Raw genomic sequence first — 21326 nt, 5'->3', positions numbered from 1 at the left:
TCTATTCCTTTAACTTTTATGTTAAGCATTGATCTGGCTATGGAAGAAGAAGAAAAAAAAATCCAGCTCTAAATCTCCCACCCTCCTGTATTGAAACTGTAAACAAGGCAAGAGTAACTACAAAGAGACAACAGATGGAGACAGAAAGGGTTTTCTCAAGTTGTCCAATCAATGGCTGTTTAAGCCTGTGTCCCAGAGTGACCTCACACCTGCCATGAGACTTGCCCACCCAGCAGAGGGGTGATTACCATTAGTTACTATCAGAGGAGCACGCTGTCATTTTATTTCAGAGCCACATTTCCTCGGGCCTCTCTGGAGTTCCTGATTAGTTAATGAGGGAAATACCCAAAGTTAAACCGAGCATGGGAGCCTGAGAGGGGAGAGTGGGGGGGAGGGAGGACCGGAGAGACTGGAACGTGAGAGAAAAAGTAGCCGTGGAAAGGAGAGAGAGAGAGAGAGACGACGAGAGGAGGGGAAGAGTAGGGAGTCTTCCCGGAGGACGGAGTGGTGTCTCTGCTGTGGCTGTGTGGGTCTCTGGCATGATGATTTGGGACAGAAAATCAAAAATCACATTGCCAGGGATTACTACACTGCCATGGTGTCTGCTACTGCTGCTCCTGCAGCTGGAAGAGGATACCGGTTTGTTTTGTTTTTTTTGGTAGGAGAACGTTTTGTTTTGCTTTTTCTCACATTTCTAAGAGAGGAGTTCTTCAAGCTGCCAGAGAAGAAAAAAGAACAACTCTTTAAAAAGGAAGATCCGTGGATTAGTGCGTTTGTGTCGTGTGTATCTGATCAGGTGCAGAGTTTAGTCCACTACTGAACAGGGAGTCTTAGCAATTTGTTCACAGTGGCTAAGTTCTTCACTTGTACAGAGATGATGGGGATGTATGACTACACATCTGTAGTTCCTTACTTACTAAAGATGTGTACAGTCTCGTCAAAAGAAGATGCAGCATATTTTGTTCCTTTGACCTGTTGGACCTCCTTTCGACGTGGCGAAGTGCTGCTGAATATAGTTAGATATCAATGGATAGTTGTAGCGCTTTAGCTGAACTACAGAGAAAGTTAAAGATGAATAGGGTGGGAGGATGGAAAAATGTGACTACTCCAGCATGTTGCTCACCGGAGGTGTTTCGAATGACATGAAAGAGTTTCACACAAAAAAAACTAACCAAACTAAAGATTTCGTTCTCACACTGTTCTTTACTTTCTTTTCGAAATCTAAAACCAATTTGTGCTTGCACTTTTGTTGTTGTTCATTGATTGATTTGGCTGACAACGAATCACTTTTTTTTTTATTGACAATCAGAAAAGACCAAAACCAACAATGACTTGATCTTTCTAACATTTACTGTGTGTATATCCAAAGCCTGATGCATCTCATTCCTCTGTGCCATAGAGCTTCATTGTTGTCAAAATTTTTTTTATTAAAAAACACATCAGTGAGCCACACTGTTGCACTGGGCACATGTTCCTTTGTTACCATGAACACACACATTGTAGTTTATTTTGACTCAATTCTTACACAAACCATCTTGTGGCCAGAAATACTTAAGTGCTTGAATTGTGTATTAATCCACGGCTGAAAATTGTCCCAAATAAATGCACTATTTACCCTTTGTTTTAGTAACATTTGCTGAAAACTACAGTATCAGGCTGGTTCAGCGCTTCACTGAGCCTTTTTGAAAAATGAAACTAAACAGGAAAGTCAATATTGAGAAATCATAAAAACATTTATTTTTTAGTCTTTTCTTGGGATTTGTTAACAATATGCATACTATAGAATAACCCCAGCCTTTTCCTTTAACTGGTCCCCCACTGCAATATAATAACAAACCCTCTATTCAATGACAGCCAGGTCTCCGGTTAAACCCCCCCCTTCAAGGTTCAATGTAGAGTCAATCTAAACTTTCGGTTAATTTGATTTTAAGCATGTAGCTAATTTGTTAAGCTTGAGCAGGACCTGAGAATGCACAGCTATTGTCTAAATCAGTGGTTCCCAACCTGGGGTCCGGGCACCCCTTAGGGGGGGCGGCAAAGATCACAGGGGGTGCGCAAGTCTTTATCTGGTTTGAGGTAAAAATAAAATATTTGCACGTTAAACAAATTATGATAATACACTAGAATATACAATGTGTACAAAAGTCAGCTTTTCTTACACATGAGTAGGGGGGGCGCCAAGGAAAAAAGGTTGGGAACCACTGGTCTAAAACATACATACGTAACATACATTGCTCAATCTTATTTTTAACAGAGAATCAAAGGGCCTATGGAGAGAATACTGTTTTTAAGGTTGTGTATTTAAGACACTTCAACAAAACAACCTTATGTGTGCAGGTCTTGTGTTGAGAAGGTATGTTGGAAATACAAAAAAAAAAAAAAATGTATTCATCAACTTTTGGTGAAAAGTGCAACCAGCCAAAACAGTATTTTTACAGATATGAATATATTAGCCGCTTTCCGTCCAAGTGGTTGCAGGAACGTAGTTATAGGAAAAGTCCACTTCCACTACAGTTTTAACTACTCTCCCCAAAACTGTTTTTTTCCATTTGCATTCGCACTGGCCAAGTGGCCATAGGGACCATAGGAGGGGTAAGGGAGTGATGCAAGCACGGCAACTGTCTTTATAGCGTTAAAAATCAGAAAACAAATACAAAAAAAAAAAAAAAAAAGTATGAACTAAATACTACATCCAATGTATATAGCATATTTGTCATAACTCAAACACGTCATTTTTTTTTTTTTTTTTTTTTTTTTGAGGAGGACATGCACCTGCATGGTTATCAGATGTTTATCAGAAATTGTGCAACTTCTCTCCCTTTGTTGTGCAGAATGACTGATACTTTGCAATGTTGCCAGTTGATCTAACCCCTAAGAAATTTAATTAAGTTTCCCTTTTAAAAAAATTTAAGATTATATTCAGGGGCAAAATTGTGTTGACTTCTCGTTAAGACTGATCTTAACAGATAAGATAATATCATAATTAGAAGTTCATTGGAAATATAAAGACCTTTTGATGTTTAGTTGGCTGCGAGTAATTTCAATAAGGGATAATGTGTTTTGCATTAAAAAAAAATGAAACTGCCTGCCATGCCTTGTTTAATGTGCAGAATTTGACACATCTCTTATTGAATTTGAATGGAACGACCAGAGGGCCACATGTGGAGTCTTTAGACCGCATTACTCAGAGGAAACATCTGGCCTCCCTCTTGTGCCTTCTGAGCTGACAGCAGTTGGGCCAAACACACTGGCTCAGTTCAGCAGGAACAGGAGTCTAGTCGCAACGTTAAGCCATAAATATCAAGCAAATGATCTGTGGTGAGCCTGATACTGCCATTGGATCAGTTAAGGAAATGTTGAAATTAGAGAACAGAGGAAGTTCTAAAAGTTGTCTTTTTTTTTTTTTTTACCCTAGTTCAAGTTTTTTCTTATTACAAAAAACAACTATTACAAAAGCAGTCATTGTGACTGAAAATCTTAAGTTTCAGGCTCCCACCCAGGTCAGTGTAACGCTTATCAGTTCAATTTTCTAAGCGCAAACGGACATCTGGAAAAACAGAAAAATTAGTTAAAATATCCAATTTTTTATTTTTTTCTGCCTTGACAAATTAAAAAATTGGATCTTTAACCTGTTTTTCCAATTTTTCTGACCCCGCCCACAATGCTAATTACATTTGTAAAAAAAGAAAATCAGAAGTCAAAAAACTAAATGAAAATCTCACAGATAAGAAATAAAATAGTGCAAGACCACCTACACAATGGTGAGCAATCTTTTTCTCAAACATCTTTTTCATTTTATTTATTTATTATTTGTTTTTACCAGAAGTGATGGTATTCAAATGTGTCTACCTTGAAGCTGGTGAGGTTGATGGTTGTACTCGGAATAATTCAGAATAATGAAGGTTTACTGCTCTCCAGTGGTTACACTGACAAACTACAACAGCACACTGCTATTTACATCTGTTCTGGTAATAGCTGTACAGTCTTAGATAGATACATTAGATAGGATAGATTAATAGATAGATAAATAGATAGATGGGCGTAATTTCCACTGTGGACAGGGGGTATATGTCCCCCCCACTTTTCAAAAACCCATTAGTGCCCCACCCCCTCACTTTCTAATTAGTTTGATATTATTTAATTTATAAGTCTCGGTGAGTGGCCCCTATTTTATGCAATAAAGAAAGTGAGACATTTTTCTTACGCATAGTTTAGTACTATTCTTTAGGTCATTATTAATCAAGATGGTCAACTTAACTATTGTTTTGTGTCTCCCCTGTTTTGTGTCCCCTCCATTTCTCAAACCAAAGCTACACCCTCTATTAGATAGATAAAATAGATAGATAAAATAGACAGTTACAGCAACAAGTTACAGGGACATACACACATCCTCACTCACACATACAGAAAAAACAAGAAATATTAAATAAGATAAAACAAATAAGATAACAAAAATATCAAAATGCTATATGCAAACTACTATAAAAAAAAAAGAGGTGTTCATACCATCGTGCATACTGAGCTCTGGCAAATTAACTTTGAAAATAGACCTAACCAAACAAACAATATTTATTGGATCTACATAAATAAATAAATCTTCACAATTAATGTTGACATAATGTGCTTCCATAAATGTTGTGCATATTTTGGTTAAGTCATAGTGATTAACCACATAGGATTTGAATCCAAAAAGTATTCCCAAACCAGTGGTGGAATGTAAATAAGTACATTTACTGCACAGTACAAATTTGAGGTACTTGTACTTTACTGTAGTCTTTTCTGTACATGCTACTTTCTACTTCTACTCCACTACATTTCAGAGAGAACAGTGTGGTATTAGTACTTCTCCTTATGTAATGGATCTAAATACTTCTTACACAACTGTCCCAAACCCACATTTTAGGGAGCAACAGCCAAAATATAACGAAAAAAAGATAACTGTTCTTATGATGCTGTACCACTCCATCTCTTCTAGAGGGCAGAAGTCCTCCAAGTCTGTCGTAGTTAATGCAAACGAAGAAGAAGAAGGCGGAACAACAACACAAACTTGCTCACTGTGCAAAAAGACGCATTTACATTTAGGAGCGTTATGACAAACTCGATAAATTAGACCGTCGAGTAACTCATAAACATGTTGAGCCTGGAGACTTTTGAGAGTCAGATATCGGCTCTAATGGAGACTGTGGTGGACGCGGCGGTGACGGAGCTCAGCAGACTTCTGGCTAACGTTGTGGCCGCTCAGAAGCGCTCTGCTGCGGCTCCAGGAACGGCTATGAAGAGCGAAGAGGAAGAGAGCGAAGTGACTCCATCGGAGGACAAAAACCCGTGTAATGAAGCTATAACGGTAACACACACAACTTACGCACATATTGGTGTCTAACGTTACGTGACAATAGGCAGTTATAGCGGTTGTGCAGTTGCTGAAAACTGCGTCATTAGGTTGAACTTTTATGTTATGGGCTTTGGTTATGCACACTTCAATTATGCACTAAATACTCATTAAAACTGTACTACCCATGAGCCTTTTCTGTTGTTGGCATCGAGGGGAGCCTAGCGAGAATCATAAAGGGATACAAAAATGTATTGATTCATTGTGTTGAACGCATTGAAGTTGTTCCTGTTGTTGTCCAGTAAAAAAAACAAAAAAAGACCTATGCGTGTTTGTACTTCTGTCATGCTTGTGCCTCATTAGCTTCAACATAGATCTATGTGTTACAGCTATTCTGAGGTTTTTGGTGTTGCTGGTCAGCAGCGTCATAACCAATTACCTACATAATAACTTAGTTGAAAGTTGATGAAGTGCAACAACAAACCCTATAGCTGGTAAAGTACATTGTGTTCGGCTCTCACTCAAAACCATATCACTAACTTTTCTGATTTCATAGGAGTCAAGGGTCTTGCACTTATTATTTATTGAATAGTTTAGTCAGTACAATGAATGAAAACTTCCCTCAACAAGAACCAGAACCCAAAGTCTTCACATTGCTGCTATTGTCCAACTATTGGTCCAAAACCCATTACAGCTAAAAGAAGCAGAGCACATACCCTAACCCTAAATATATGGCATGTTTTCCTTTGGTGAATTGCAATACAATTTTCTAGGGCTGCACGATATGAGGAAAATATCTGATTGTGATTATTCTGACAGATATTGCGATATGGGAATTATCATTTTTGTATCGTTATTCTCATTTTCATTGAAACATTAAAATTAAAGAAATTAAAATGATTATAGTGTGAAATTCGCGAGGAGATGTACCAAACAAAGGATAGGATTTGTGGTCTCTGCAGCACCACAATACTTATTTCAGAATGGTTTGACACATATTTTGGCTATAACAAATATTGCTTTCCCGCCAGCGATGTGGAAATTGCACTAATCCATCTTGTGATTTTGATGAAATTGCGATTAAATGTGCAGCCCTACAATTTTCACAACAAATGTTCTTTGTGCAGATACATTTTCGATATATAACCAAGTATATCTTCATTTTTTCTTACCCCGTGAATTTACAGAAGCAGTTTGCATCCCTCATGGAATCATGGACCAAAGGTGCAGTAGAGCAAATACTGATGATGTTGAAAGTGTCCATGTGTGAAGCAGAGGATGGTCCTCCTGCAGAGCAGAGGGCTGGGCTGAATGACAAGACGAGACCGACGAGCACGAAGCCGAAAGCAGGGCAAGTGGCCGGGCCCAAAAAGCCTCAGCCAGGTAACGGCTTGAGTAGTCTCGCATTGCCAGACTTTCCTCCACAGCTCTGCGGAGAAAGAAGTCCGTAGGAAGTTGGGTTGGGGACCGGAGAGGGTCGCCAGTTGAAGTCCCCGTAGGGGCTGAAGTATGGCGTGTGGGCTGGTAGCTGGAGAGATGCCAATTCACCTCCTGGGCACTGCCAAGGTGCTCTAAGCAAAGCATCACACACCCCCAACCGCTCTGGGTGCCTGTCCAGCAGTTGCAGCCCCCTCACTCTGACATCTCTCCATTTGTGCATGTATAGGACTTGAGCATGTGTGTGTATTTCAGGCCCGTGTGTAGTGTGTTCTAACAACAGAGTGAAAAAAAAATTACAATTTCAATAAAAAAAAAAAAGTATAAAAAATAAATTAAACCAATCACAATCGTCTTTGGCGGCGCTAAACCCCGGCAAAATAGCCTCGGGAAGGAACTAATTTTGGTGGGACGTGTACGTTTAAAAGTTGTTTTAGTCGTGCAACAAAAAACTCAGATTAGCCAGACAGATAGTTTAGCTAGCTCGCTCGATTCACCCTGCAGAGATCTGAGGAGCAGTTAACAGTATTCCTCACAAAACACGGAAGGTGACGGACATCCGGCCTGAAATGAGGGACATCGGAATTTCCGGCGGCACCTGAACAACCCCGGAAATGAAACGTCGTTGATTGTGGAGAGGCTTTTTATGTTCACAAACTGGCATTTTAAAGAAAGGTTTTCATGTTGTTTTTTTTGTTTTTTTAAATTACAGAATCAGCATCCAGAAGCTCTCGTCAGAAAAGAAAGAAAATGGAGGGTGGACCTGAACCAGCAATAACAAAGGAGAATGACCACATATATCACCGAGGTATTTACTAGAACAGGATGGGATTGTAGTTTGATAAAACCCCCAAATAATGGGCCACCTCTATCACATGAATACAATATGATCATATCGTAAGCAATGATCATAACATGTTTTGAATGCCTCTTAAAAAGGACTAACCAGTGGTTTTGCATACAGCTACGATCTGCTTACACCAACAGTTACTGCTAGTCATCTTCCAAAGCATGCAGCCGGTCTTTAGCTTTTGCAATATTTTGCCTTTAGTTAAAACATTTTCTAAATTAAATGTTGCAAAGATGGTCCAACAAAAACTGCCCAAGCTGTGGAGTTAGATCTGGCAGTGCAAGACTATATTTTAATTAGCTGGGAGTGGTTGGCTGTGTACTTCCCACTTTCGAGTCCCTTATTGGAGCCTTTTTTGTTTAGTTTCAGCTGACGCAGCCACACATGAGAGGAACTCTGGGTCCCCATCTGAACCTGAAGCTATGCTTACCGAGGCCACGTCAGAGCAGGCCTCCGGTGTAAGCATGGAGGATGGCGCCCATGACCATACAGACACTTCAGCTACCACATCCAGAGTGAAAAAGAAGAAGACCACAGGGCTGTTGAAGTGTCCTTCTTGTGACAAATTGTTTGCTATGAAGTGTACGATGGAAAAACACTACCTGACTCACTCCAAACCTCACATTTGCCCCGAGTGTGGGAAACGTTTTGCTAGACAACAGCAGCTCATCGCACATTCAAGACGTCACAGCGGCGAGAAGCCCTTCAAATGCTCCGAGTGTGGGACACAGTTTGCTCACAAGTCGACCTTCGTCAGACACATGCGTCAGCACCGCCTGAAGAAACCGAGCACCCACACGTGCGTGCTGTGCGAGAACCAGTTCACCGGGGTGTTGGCACTCCAGCGGCACAGGTGTTGCGCCTTGAAAAAGACGTTTGTCTGCTCGCTCTGCCCGGAGACCTTCGAGTGCCGACAGAGTTTGGCCGATCACGAGAATCTGCATTCGGGAGAGCGAGATTTTATCTGCGAAATGTGCGGCGAGAGTTTCTTCTCGTCCTCGTCCTTGGCCACCCACCGGGTGACGCACACGCAGAAGGAAAACTGCTGCGACATGCTCGGCCTCGGGTGCAGCGACTCGAGCGTCCTCAGAAATCACCTGAGCAAACACAGCGGGGAAAAGCTCTTCTCCTGCGAGGTTTGCGCCAAAGGCTGCAGTCACAAGAGCGCTCTGCAGCACCACATGCTGACCCACACGGGAGAGAAGCCGTACGTCTGCGAGACCTGCGGCAAACGCTGCGGCCACGCCAGCGCGCTCCAGAACCACATGAGGATCCACACGGGCAAGAAACCGGGGCAGCAGCCGGCCTGCGACGTGTGCGGCAAAAACTTCCGCAGCTCGGTCAATCTCAAATATCACATGAGCGTCCACACGGGGGAGAAGCCTTACGCCTGCGACCAGTGCGGTAAAAGGTTCAGCAACCCCAGCAATCTCGAGGTACACGCGAGGATTCACTCGAGGGAGAAACGCTACGGGTGCAACATCTGCGGCAGGAGGTTCACTCAATCCGGCAGCCTCAAGCTGCACCGACGGGTCCACACTGGAGAGAAGCCGTATTGGTGCGCGGTCTGCGGGAAAAGATTCATTTACAGCGGGGACTTCAAGAAACATCAGAGGGGTCACCTGCCCGATGAGCCCCGAGACTCAGGACGCTCGGAAAACACTGCTGTGAAAATCTAAAAAAAGTCATCGCTGGATCACTTCACGTACTGATACGTTAACCCTCTGAGGGCGAAATACACACCGGATCGTCCAAACAATGTTTGACAAAACCCCTACTCAAAAAGTGATACTACAGAATTTCATTTCAGCCATTTATTTACCATTTTAAAATCATATATAACCGAAGACTTTGTTTTCAGAAGAGATTTGGGACTTTTCATCTTTAGCACCAAATTACAATATCTCTTTACACTAGAAAAAGTGGGCGTATGGAAAGTTGAGTTTGTTCTGAACATTTTTATATGAAACACATGGGGATCAGTTCTATGCAAATACCTTAAAAAAGGTAAATTAAGAAGATATGTGAAAATGCCCTTCGACCTCAGGGAGGTTTAAATACTGTAAACTCGAGATCGTGCTGGGTAATGTAACAATAAATACTGTGAGATGATCGAGATTTGTCAGTTTTTCAAAGACTTTTTCAATCCTTGTCAATCCCCCTGCCTGTATTAGACCTTTGCAGACTTGTTTTTGTAGCTATATTGTAGGCAATTTTTTTTTCTCAATTGAGTTTCCAGAAAAGAATAATACGGAGTTGCTCGAACACAAACTTCTGGGTAGACACATGGCAGTTGATTTGAATTGCAGAGATGTGAAATCAGAAGACTTGTTTATTTCGGTTGTCATTTTCAGCCATAAATGTAACGTTTAAAGATATATAGTTAAACACGGAGGTCTGACCTATCAGACGTTTCTGCTGGGCTTATTTCCTGTACTGTGCTGCTGTGCTAGTGTCTTTGATAAACCAAATTTAGAGTTTATTTATTATAATTTGTTTTATAATTCTTTTTTGCCAAAGCAAAAGGCAGCAGGTTGGATTTGAACCCGCGCCACAGCAGGATTCAGCCTACATGGGGCTAACCCTCTTATTGGGTGAGCTAGAGGCCGCCCCTATTTATTACGTTTTTAAATAAATTTAAGTTTTTAATTTATTCCAGCATACATCTTCTATCACGGTTATGTCCATCCATCCATCTTCGTCCACTTATCCGGTATCACTGTTATGTGACCCTGATAATATAAACTGCCTTTAAAAAGGAAACAATGCCTCTTTATTATCATAAAACATGTTTTCAAACTGTATCCAACAACAACAAGTGCCAACCACTAGCATAGCTTTAGCTCAACAGTCCGACCAATCATTCCTTATAAAGTTACAATTTGGCATATCCAAACAATAACAATTACCATCTACAGTCATACCTCTTAGGACTTTAGCTAATGTTAGCAATTAATTGCGACTTTTAGTCTGTGGCCCAACAGGTTAGTGATGTCTCCAAGCTGATGTAAGTGAAAGTATTGACATATGAATGCATCAAACTGAAAAAAATGATTGAGATGAGAGAATATCCAGTTGTTCCTCGTCCCTAGTTTGCTTAGCGCTGTAAAATTATACGAACGGGGGCGCAGGAGTTTTCTACCCGGAAGTTATTGTAAACAAACGTTGTGATTGGCTATATACACACACACACCACACTGTTCTATCATTAAGAACCTACCAAACCAAATTTACGAAAAAGCCACAGACCCAAAGTACTGTATGGTCTGGAGCGTCCACATACTTTTGGCAAGCGAGTGTATACCACATGACAAGATTAGACCGTGTTCAATCAATGTATAGCTTTCCCCTTCTGTTAACGGTTCACCCTTTTTCGTGAAATGTATTTATAAGTTAACGTGACCGCCTACAGAAAAATTAGTCTAGTGAACCAGTGCGTTCAAATGGAAAGTTGTGCCTTTGTTCTTTGTCGTCTGTGCTGTCGCCATTAGTAGCCGTTGACTTCACTGCTCTTTCTAAAAGCAGTGCTCGCTCTCAGTGAAATGTTTTCTTTTCACTTGATTGGTTTTACTGGAATCACACAAATTACTAACAGGTGGGTAATTTCCCTTGTCATTAAACAAAGGAAGGGGAGAAGGGGGGGAGGGGAAGAGGGGTGGTGATGAGGTCAATAAAAAAAGCACATAATAACCTTGACTAATTAACGCTTCATCATGCCTGAAAGCTTGTGTAAAAAAAAAAAAAAAAAAAAAAAAGTTCTGGGCAGACAGTGACTTGATTTGGCAGCAGCTGCAGTGCTGTCACAAATAGGCTACAGCTCCGTTTGTTGAGGTTTAATTGGGGAACAGTAGCGGAATTTATGCTGCATGGATATTCCAGGGTGTAAATTATCTCATTAGGACAGAAGCACAAACAGTACGTCTTGGCTGTGACTGGTCACTTCACATATACTGTAGTACAAGGGTTTTTAGGCCAAAGACCCCTTATCTGAAAATGGGACGGAGCAGGGACCCTTATCTATCTATCAAAATTAAGTTGCATATTAAACTGGGCCTACAATAACCTTTAGCCTTTACACATACCTTTTCATGGTGCATACAGTACTAAGTTATTAAAATAGTTGTTGACACATTCATATATTTATACATCATGTTTTAATGTTGAAGTGTGTGTGTGTGTGTGTGTGTGTGTGTGTGTGTGTTGAGAGACACCCCTCGGTCCGTCTTTCTTTTCCAAGATGGAGATTTTAAGAAAATAACTATTGTTGCCATGAACTAGCTTAATTTACAGCTAACCGCTAAAACATTAGCACTAACAACCTGCATGAAAGATATCTACATAGACATAATAAACATGATTTAGGTTTGTTGAATTAATCTCTACAAAGCCGGCAATGCTATCACAACAATAAATGAGATAAAAAAAAACAACACTTTCTTACCTAAAAATTGTTTTTTTTCTTTCAAATGTGCAGTGTCGGTCACAGAGTGCTGCTTCTTCACGCATGTAACAGACCTTTTTCACAGCAGACATTTAGACTTGTCATAGCAGGAAAAGCCCAGCTGAAATTGATAACCTTAACGATGGCCCAGTTCCATCAAGTGTCCCAGTAAGCTATTTCAGTGAGTCAGCATGCACAACACCAGGGCCTCTCCTAAGTGGAATGCAGCCATCATTAATGGTTTTGAATACACCTGTGCTTTTCCTACTATGACATGTCAACATGTCTGCCGTGAAAAAGGTCTAAGTAATAAACCGAGCACGTTTAGAGTGAATCAGGGGATTCGAAACCCGATTGGAGAAATGTAACATTTTACAACTATCCCCTACCATTCTTACATCTCTACAGTAAATATAAAAGCTATAGCCAGCAGCTGCTTAGCTTAGCATAAAGTCTGGGAACAGGGTAAATGCTATCCTGGCTCTGTCCAAAGGTAACATTTCTGTACAGATTAAACAAACAAGACGTGTTAATTTGTGAGCTTTTAGAGGTGTGGGCAGGTAGATTTTTCAGGTAGAAAATTAGAGTTTGCGGTTTCCCCTTGCTGCTTCCAGTCTTTTACACTAAGCTAAGATAACCATCGCCTGGCTCCAACTTCATATTTAACAGACAAAGCAAGAAAGCAAATGATCTTATTTCAAGATGTCAAACTACTACTTTTACAGTACAATAATTAATGTTTAAAAGGATATAATTGAGTAAGTAAGTAGAGAAAAGGAGGGATAAGTCAATCATGAGAAGAAAAATTACTTCCTTCAAAAAAAGTACTCTGGGAGTACTTATATTTTCATATATCATTTATTTTTTCAGGGCATACTTCTATTCTTAATTTTTCAGTCATGACATGCGACATTGATTGTGTTGTCCCAATCTACCGGAATAATCAAAATGAGGAAGCAAAAAAAAAAAAAAAAAAAAAATACACTTGAACTAAAACACCAAAAAAAACTGAATCTTCTTGTAGGGCGGATGATGTGACCCCCCCATTTTCACTTATACATTAATTAACATACAGTACTTTACCAAGTTGTCATGTCCAGGCCTAATCATCTTCAGCCTCATTTCATATTTAATATAGCTTGATTATACTATTACTACTACTATTAGAGTACCATCATTCAGTTTTGTCTCCTTAAATTGTTAATTCAGTGGGAATCCAAGCTGAACTCTTTAAAAAAAGGTGACTGGGTTCGGTTAAGTCGCCCACTAGATGGTGGTAGAGGATAAACCTACACAAAACTGCAATGTTTTAGTTCTATGACTAGTGCTGCAACAGGCTGGTCACAAAATATCATTTCAAGAAATGTATAAAAACCTTTACTGCTGCACAATTTTTCAAGAGGATGTGACTTAGATAGATAGATAGATATATGGGAAATTACTCCGTTACGAGCAGCAAGTTACAAGGACATACATACTCACACACATACAGAAAAACCAAGAGATATACTAGAAACAACATAAAAAATAAGATCAAATAAAAAAAGATAGCAAAGATAAAAAGAAAATGCCAGAACTGCTGAAAAAAAAAAAAAAAAATATATACTTAGAGGGATGATAATGAATGTACACGTTTATACAAGTGTAAAATAAACCAACATAAAGTATATTGTATATTATTTTTATATATATAAAAAACAAAATAAAAAAGGTATGTATCATGTTTGTCTTATTCATTGGTAGGGTTGGGCATCGTTTGGATTTTAACGATTCTGATTCCAATTCCGATTCTTCCTTTCGATTCCGGTTCTTATCGATTCTCGATTCAGATTCTTTGAGGGTGCAGTTGAAACGGGTCACATGCTTATTTCACAAATATGATGAATTTTGTATTATTTTGATTCAAAGGTGGGTTGCAGTTTTACAGTTTTTTCAACATAAAATAAAGCCCCACTAGAGCACCGCTTACTGTGCTCCATGGCTGCAACACAACAAGCGCCTGGTCGCTATGGAAACCAAAACTTGCGCATGTTAAATTGGGAAGTGATGATCAGATTTGAAACCAAATCCTGCAAACGATTCCAAAACGATTCCAATAAAGAAACGATTCCGATGGAATTGTAATTTTTGAAACGATTCCGATTAGGTATCGGTTCTCGATGCCCAACCCTATTCATTGGTCCAGTTAACATTTACACCCAGAATGACAAAACCTCTTTTCCCAGAATTTCATGTTGAAAATAAGTAGAACAATACATTCAAAAAACGAACCGCATTACAACAAAAGCAAAAACGAGAAATTGCACGAAAACAGAGACAGCAATTCAATCGAGACTCATCACTTATAAAGTAGGATTTTATAAGAAGGTTTGAAACTGGATTAGATGTGATCAATAGGCATTACCTACCCCGCTCTAAAAAAAAGGTTGCTGCTTGAAAAACTTGAAAACTGAAATGAAACCTTTGTCCTCAGATGTAACTGGCCCTGTAAAAAAACCTCCATGGTGCTTGTTGCTGCAGCAACACCCAACTGTTTCCCTGTGTGACTCCGTCTCAAGCTGCACTAAGCGGGTCACACACTTCTAATACCAGTTTATTGCATTTAGTATAACCTTTACGCCGGTCAGTGCTTAATGCTGCTAAGAATTCAGAGTTTTTACGGAGATTAAACTCCCACTGACACTGAGGTGAAGGTTTATTCACACACACACACACACACACACACACACACACACACACACACACACACACACACACACACACACACACACACACACACACACACACACACACACACACACACACACGACAGGAGAAGCAAATACATATATGAGAGGCTGAGAAATTCAAATTGGCTTGGGAAAGTTAGGATTACCTAACGTTTAATATGATTGATATTAAAAAAAACAAGTGCTTCCTTTGAATTTTCCATTAAATGTAATTTTAGAAGAGTGGAATTTGTGAGTTAGGAAGAGTCCCCAGTCATGGTCTCTGATATCTGGTGCAGAATTCATAATTTTTTCTTTCCGGTAAAATAGCAGGAATTTTTAATTAATGACCGTGGGTGTTGGTATTCCCGGACTGTGCGTGTTGCGTTTTTAATGGCGTGTCATGGTGCAACTAGTAATCCTAATAGTCACATCAGCAACAGTTGTTATATGAAGCACATCAAAAAACAGGTTATGGATCTTGCATAATGGATCATGATGCAACAGCTTCTGACCAAATTTTAATTGGCTAGAATTCACTTCAATTTCGGGTTAAATTTTTCCACACTCATATAGCGATGTTTTCAGTTGAAGTAGGCAGCGATTTTCAGCAAAAAGTTCTAAAAACCCACTGTAACTACCTGTCCAGCACCCAACAGCAGTCAGATACAGTTAAAGACTAGCTAACTTTAAAGATGAGAATATGTCAGTGTTGTGTTTACAGCTTTGTTTCCGCTGCCCTCATGTGGCAAGAAAGTGTTACTGCCAGTTTAAATGAAACATTTAAAAAAAGTGCTGCATAATGTTTTGGTATCTTTACCGAGGGTATCATAATGGTACTACTGTCAGACATTTTTTTAAACCGCACCCAACATTTAGCATGGATGTATTTAAAGAACTGGGTGCCGTGTTCTAAGATGGCACTCCATTCATTCCGATAAAAGCTGCTTACGCCTTCCTTGGGCTTCTGTATTTTTTGGGTCCATAGAGCATATCCGTTAGAGACTCCCTGCTGGCTCCCCAAACACATTTATGGCATGGAAATAATTTACTGATTGCCTCTTCCACATTTTTCTAATTTGTTATGGACCTAATGGATCAACCACTGGTAATACAAAGTTTGTAGGATGGATCAATGGAAGTACATTTCCAGGATAAAGCTGCTCACGTTCCGCTCTCTGTGCCTTCTCAAAATCCCTTCGATACAGGAAAAAAACAACAACTTCAAACTAGCAAGCTACACGCTGAAAATTCATTTGGGCAGGCCTGCTTGGTTCTTTTGGTGAATGATTATAAAGATTTACAAAGAATACGTTTATGCCATTTACCATCTAGCTGGGACGTTTTGGGACCGATTGGTGGGACAGACGGAGTACACACTGGTAGAGCAAATTACGTTTAACCATGTATCCAGCTAATTTAAATAGCTCACGTTACCATATTGTGTGAACAGTTCACTTCATTTAATTTTGTATGTGGCGCTTTTCTTGTGGGTTGGAAATGTTCTACCAAAAGAACTTCCTTCCAGAGACTATTTTGCTGAGGCACAGTTTCTGTCCAAGACAATTGTGATTGGTTTAAAGAAATGCAAACACCCCAGAGCGTTTTTTTCTCCTATCCCAGAATGTATGTGTGGTGTAGCCAGACCTTACTCCACAACGCTGTGGAGATAGGTCTGACAATGTAAGACAGAGTATTTGTGACTTTCATAATCATTTTTATAATCATCCTGTATGGGGAAAATACTTTAGTTATATTGTATAATCTACCATATTGCAGCATTGATCTGTTCGCATACAGACAGGAGTTATTGCTTTAGTTCATTTCTGACACGTCAGCAGCATCGATACCCGCAGGCGAACCTGCTGCTGCCTGCCAGATTTACCTCCAGCAGCTTTCATTTCTCGTCCACTGTGGCTCCCTGCGTGTTGTCTAACTGTGATTAATGGAATACAGTTTCAGGGGTCACTACCCTGATGGTCAGCTGGAGCCATGTGGTGACAGAGTGTTACTGACTGCAGAGTGATGAACCGTGGGGACGGTGAAAAGGCAATCAGCATGCAGAGATGCTCTCCTCCTGATCGTTCAATCCAAGGTCCAGATTTAGTCGCACAGGTAATCATACCTTCACTGTCAGAGCTCCTGTCTGTAGAGATCAGGGAAGCAAATAGTTTTTTTTCCCCCCTCGTAAGCCTCTTTTAAAAACTCCCTTTACATATGCCTTCTTAGATATTACCTTGTTATTTTACTTTTTTAGCTTTTTTACTTTAACCTGGCTGACAGGGTTTGCTGTTACTGAGTATTTCATATAGGTCTGTACATAAAACGTACTATTATTTGATTGGATAGATGGGTGATTGAATGGATGGATAAATTAATGGTTGGGTGAATAAATGAATGACAGGATGGGGGAATGGTTGAAAGTATGTATGAGTAAAAGGATGGATGGATGAAGGGTATGATGGTCAATGTGTGGGTGGACAGATGGATGCATGAAGATGAATTAATGGATGAATGGAAGGACGGATGGATAAATGAATGGTATAATAGCTGAAAGGATAGATGATCGATGACTCAATGGTTGAATGAATGGGTGAACTGATGGATGGGTGGATAATTGTGTAAGATCAACAACACAAATTGGATTGATAGTTGGATGGACGGATGAATACCAGGGTGAGTAAAATGGTGGATGGATGGATGAATACTAGAATGGGTAAAATTTTGAATGGATAGTTGAAAGGATCAATTGTAGATGGGTGAAATGATGGTTGAATGGATGGATGAATCCTTGTATGGGTAAAACAGTGGAGGGGTGGTTGGATGGATGAATGGTAGAATGAATAAAAGGATGGATGACTGTTAGAATGGGTGAAATGATTGTTTAATGGATGGATGGGGGGATGGATGGATGAATACCAGGATGGGTAAAACAGTGGATGGATGGTTGGATGAATGAATAAAAGGATGGATGGATGAATGTTAGAATGGGTGAAATGATGGTTGAATGGATGGATGGATGAATACGAGGATGGGTAAATCAGTGGATGGATGGATGGATGAATGAATAAAAAAAGGATAGATGGATGATGGATGAATGAAGTTATAATGAGCTGGATGGATGCACAGATGAACGGCTGGCTGGATCTTGTGTCTGTCTAGTCTTGTCCCGGGCCACAGAACCAGATCAATGTAGATCACCTGATTGGGCGAGTGTGAGAGCAGAATGTGATCAATCAGTTCAGGGGCCACAGCTCACTGACGTGATGACTCTGACCTTGGATAGACACCATTAATTAAAACTCTTTATCACCCCCCCCATCATGTGGACAGCCTATCAGTCAGAAGCAGCAGTCGGCTGTAGCAGGGAGCAGGATAATGTGAGCGTTCAGCATGCTTACATCACTGCATTATGCAACATTATTAAACATACGTGGGTCGAAATGCCAAACAACAGGCCGGGCTCAGAGCTGAACTGGTGTCAGTGATGATGTGGACTCACAGCTCACACATTACATCTATGCTGAGGCTGCTGGAAGTGAGAAAGAAAATCTTCCAAATGTGATGCTGCACAACAAAGCCTCACAATTTGTAGTCTGACAGCCAGGATGTTTTTTACACCTGGCTTTCAGTCCATGCATAAAATAAAGAACAAAGGTTTGCATAAGCAGGGGCAGAGCCATACATAGTAAACATTTAGGGCTCCGCCTTAGGGGGATCCGGGGGCATGCTCCATTTACGACAGTTATACGCTCTATTTTTCAAGCCATTTGAGATAATAGAATGCCTGAAAATCCACACATCATTTGGGAAAAACAATAATAGTTGCCAAGGGAAAAAACCATCCTGTACAGCCTACATACTATTTGTTCTCCAACTGTCTTCATCATTCTAAAACCAGACCACAGCCAATGTTGAGGATGACTCATTTTCACTCCTGCCACCTAAAGAGAGGTAACACTACATAGGTAGGGTTTGGTGTAAATGTAACGGGTTGTAAATAGGTTCTGTTAAATTCCTGCATAAATGGGCACAGCGCCGTCTGCTGGCGTCACTTTCAAGAAACTAATTATGGTTAATCCACAGCAGAACTCCCGATAAGTGCTGTGGTTAGTCGCATGTTAAATGCTGCAGAGATAATATCAGCCAAAATGCTTGAAAGCCCACCACACAATGTTTTATTTTATTCTATTTTTGTTGTGATGTAATTTAGAAATGAATGCTGTTTTTTTTGGCGTCCAGTGAGTCAATAATTTTAGGCTCAGTACTGAATGCTAAATGTAGCTTATTTTGCATGGCTTCTAATGCTATTCCTCCGTTCTGACTTACTGTGCGTCGTGTAGGGCCGTTTATGTCTTTTTTTCCGTTTATGGCCCTGTTTACATGAGAACACTCGTGGGTGAAAACGTAAAAATATTTGATCAGATGTGCCTTTCGTTTAGACGGCAACGGCGTTTTTGAGGCTTAAAAACACAGAAAAGTGAAACCACCCTCCAGAGTGGAAATCTTAAAAACGCTCCACCGTAGCGTTCCCGTCTAAAAGGGTAAAAACGCTTGTTGTGGTGGCTGGCGACCCACCCCATGTTTCGTTCCATAAATCAAAATATAGAGGGATTACTCGCCCATGGCCACTCAGTCGCTGGGTATCCACAGCCTGCCTATACTTGGTCCCTATGGCTTTCAGCTTTGATGAGATCTGACTTTTACAGACAGCGTCTTTCTCGTGTGGATATGACGTCCCTCCAGGTACAGGATACTGCTGAAGAAATTCGGTCCATATGCCTATACATTTTGACTGGCAGGACTCCCAGTCCACGCCCTGTTGTGCCACCTCCTCGTCTGTCCAGACAAAATTGTCAGCTTTTGTGGTTTGGTTCGCCATGTTTGGTTTAGCGCTACTAGGGAGAGGAGAGAAGTAGAAGGAGGGTTCTACGCAGGCACGCGTACTTGGTGTTGTTGTGTGGCAGTGCTTCACACTACCACCTAGCCGCCTGTTGTGCATACTACATCGAATTTCACACACTTTTGCATCACCATATGCATGCAAATTTCCCCCCCAAAACGCAGAATAAAAAGTGATAAGGCAACGCCACTTTTGCGTTTTCTATTCAGATCGTTTCCATCTAAACATAGCCTCAGTATGGTTTCCCCATGTGCAGGTAACGGTTATTGAATATGTTGGTGACTTTTATTATCTGAACATTTTTTAATGTTACTGTAGAACGTGAGAAAACTTTTTTGCACACCTCTTTGGTCAGGCAGGTGCGTAGGATATGATCAAAAGGTGACAGATCAAAAATTGTTGAGAGAAAATCCCGCACACTGACCATTACGCAAGCAATAATTTATTTAGAAAAATAAAACGTTTCGGTCCCAGACCTTAATCAGGTAAATTTACCTGATGGTCTGGGACCGAAACGTATTTTTCTAAATAAATTATTGCTTGCGTAATGGTCAGTGTGCGGGATTTTCTCTCAATTAATGTTACTGTAGGACATTTACTAAATTTTTTCAAGGGCCAGAATTTTTCTAAGCAGACACTCTGGGGGCCAGACATTGAAAGAAAATGAATGCATACCTAATACGCCTATTCTTGTTCGAAATGTTCACTTAATGCTACTTTTTTTTTTACTTGTATTAGTGTGAGCAAACTCCTAAAAAACATGGAAACTCCATAATGATAACTGGCTCTTTAACTAGAAAATGATCTCAGACTAGGAGACAGTTCACTGAGTGATGGTTAAAGTCTTTGATTATGGAAACATGGTTGTAGTATGCAGCGTCCTGATTGGTGGAAAATTCTTGCAGAAAGAAATGGCTGTTGTCAGGTAAACATGTCACTGTCAAAGAGGCTGAAGTGAAAAGTTGACGTGGAAAAGCCAAAAGCCCAGCTTTAATGATGAATGACTGATAAGCAAGCTATGCACTCCTCATGTATGCCTCATTTGCAATGAAAGATGCTGTTGCAAAATAATACAACCAGAATCATCATCAAGAATGAAGAACTCGAACATAACGATCGCGTCATTCACGTGCATATTAAGTAGCCACTTATAATACCTCCATAGATTTACCTCTCCAGCGGAGTTTGGTTTGTTCAGCCAGCAGTGAGGTTCACAAGAATTTGTCCAAATTTCCAGATTCCCGGCAAACTAAGATAACCAGTTGGACTACAAACCGACAGCTATAGTTTTAACTTGTTTGTAAAAATTTGCTATTTGCAGAGTAGAGCTTGTGTTTGCGTAAAACGGCGCGGTGGATAAGAGTGGACTGAGCAGACAGAGCAGATTGAAATATCGCTTTCTACATGTTTATGCCGGTCTACACAGGTGAGTGCACTGATCTACTCACGAAGGTTTAATTGTAGCCTATTTACAGAAAAGAGACTAGCGTGAGTTCATCTGCCACAGCGGCCGTTGGTAATCCTCTCTATCGTTCCCAGTCAGGTGCTGCGTGTTTTAACGCACACACATCCCGGCTCAGCAGTGTGTGTGGAGCTCGGGCATCGCTGTACAGAATCCCGGCATGTGAATAGAGATGTAAATACAGGGGGCTGGGTTT

At 40.4% G+C, this 21326-nt stretch overlaps 1 protein-coding gene across 1 annotated transcript; it reads left to right on the top strand.

Moving 5' to 3' along the window:
* The first annotated feature begins 5040 nt into the window (after positions 1-5040).
* LOC114571206 (zinc finger protein 883) lies at positions 5041-9729 on the top strand. Its single transcript, XM_028602055.1, has 4 exons — positions 5041-5344; positions 6517-6712; positions 7479-7574; positions 7980-9729. Exons 1-4 carry the CDS (start codon positions 5132-5134, stop codon positions 9293-9295), a joined length of 1821 nt encoding a protein of 606 aa, XP_028457856.1. The 5' UTR covers positions 5041-5131; the 3' UTR covers positions 9296-9729.
* Positions 9730-21326: the final 11597 nt, after the last annotated feature.

Source organism: Perca flavescens, chromosome 16 (genome assembly GCF_004354835.1).
Source record: "Perca flavescens isolate YP-PL-M2 chromosome 16, PFLA_1.0, whole genome shotgun sequence".
Lineage (NCBI taxonomy): Eukaryota > Metazoa > Chordata > Actinopteri > Perciformes > Percidae > Perca > Perca flavescens.
The sequence above is the reverse complement of the archived record's forward strand: the minus strand, read 5'-3'. Positions and strand labels throughout refer to the sequence as shown.

What these genes read in the sequence shown, in the direction of transcription:
- LOC114571206 (XM_028602055.1), top strand. Translation starts at nt 5,132, where the DNA reads ATGTTGAGCCTGGAGACTTTTGAGAGTCAGATATCGGCTCTAATGGAG. An exon ending in GCCCAAAAAGCCTCAGCCAG is followed by an intron (nt 6,713 to 7,478) that starts GTAACGGCTTGA and finishes TTTAAATTACAG; the next exon opens with AATCAGCATCCAGAAGCTCT. An exon ending in TGACCACATATATCACCGAG is followed by an intron (nt 7,575 to 7,979) that starts GTATTTACTAGA and finishes TTTTTTGTTTAG; the next exon opens with TTTCAGCTGACGCAGCCACA.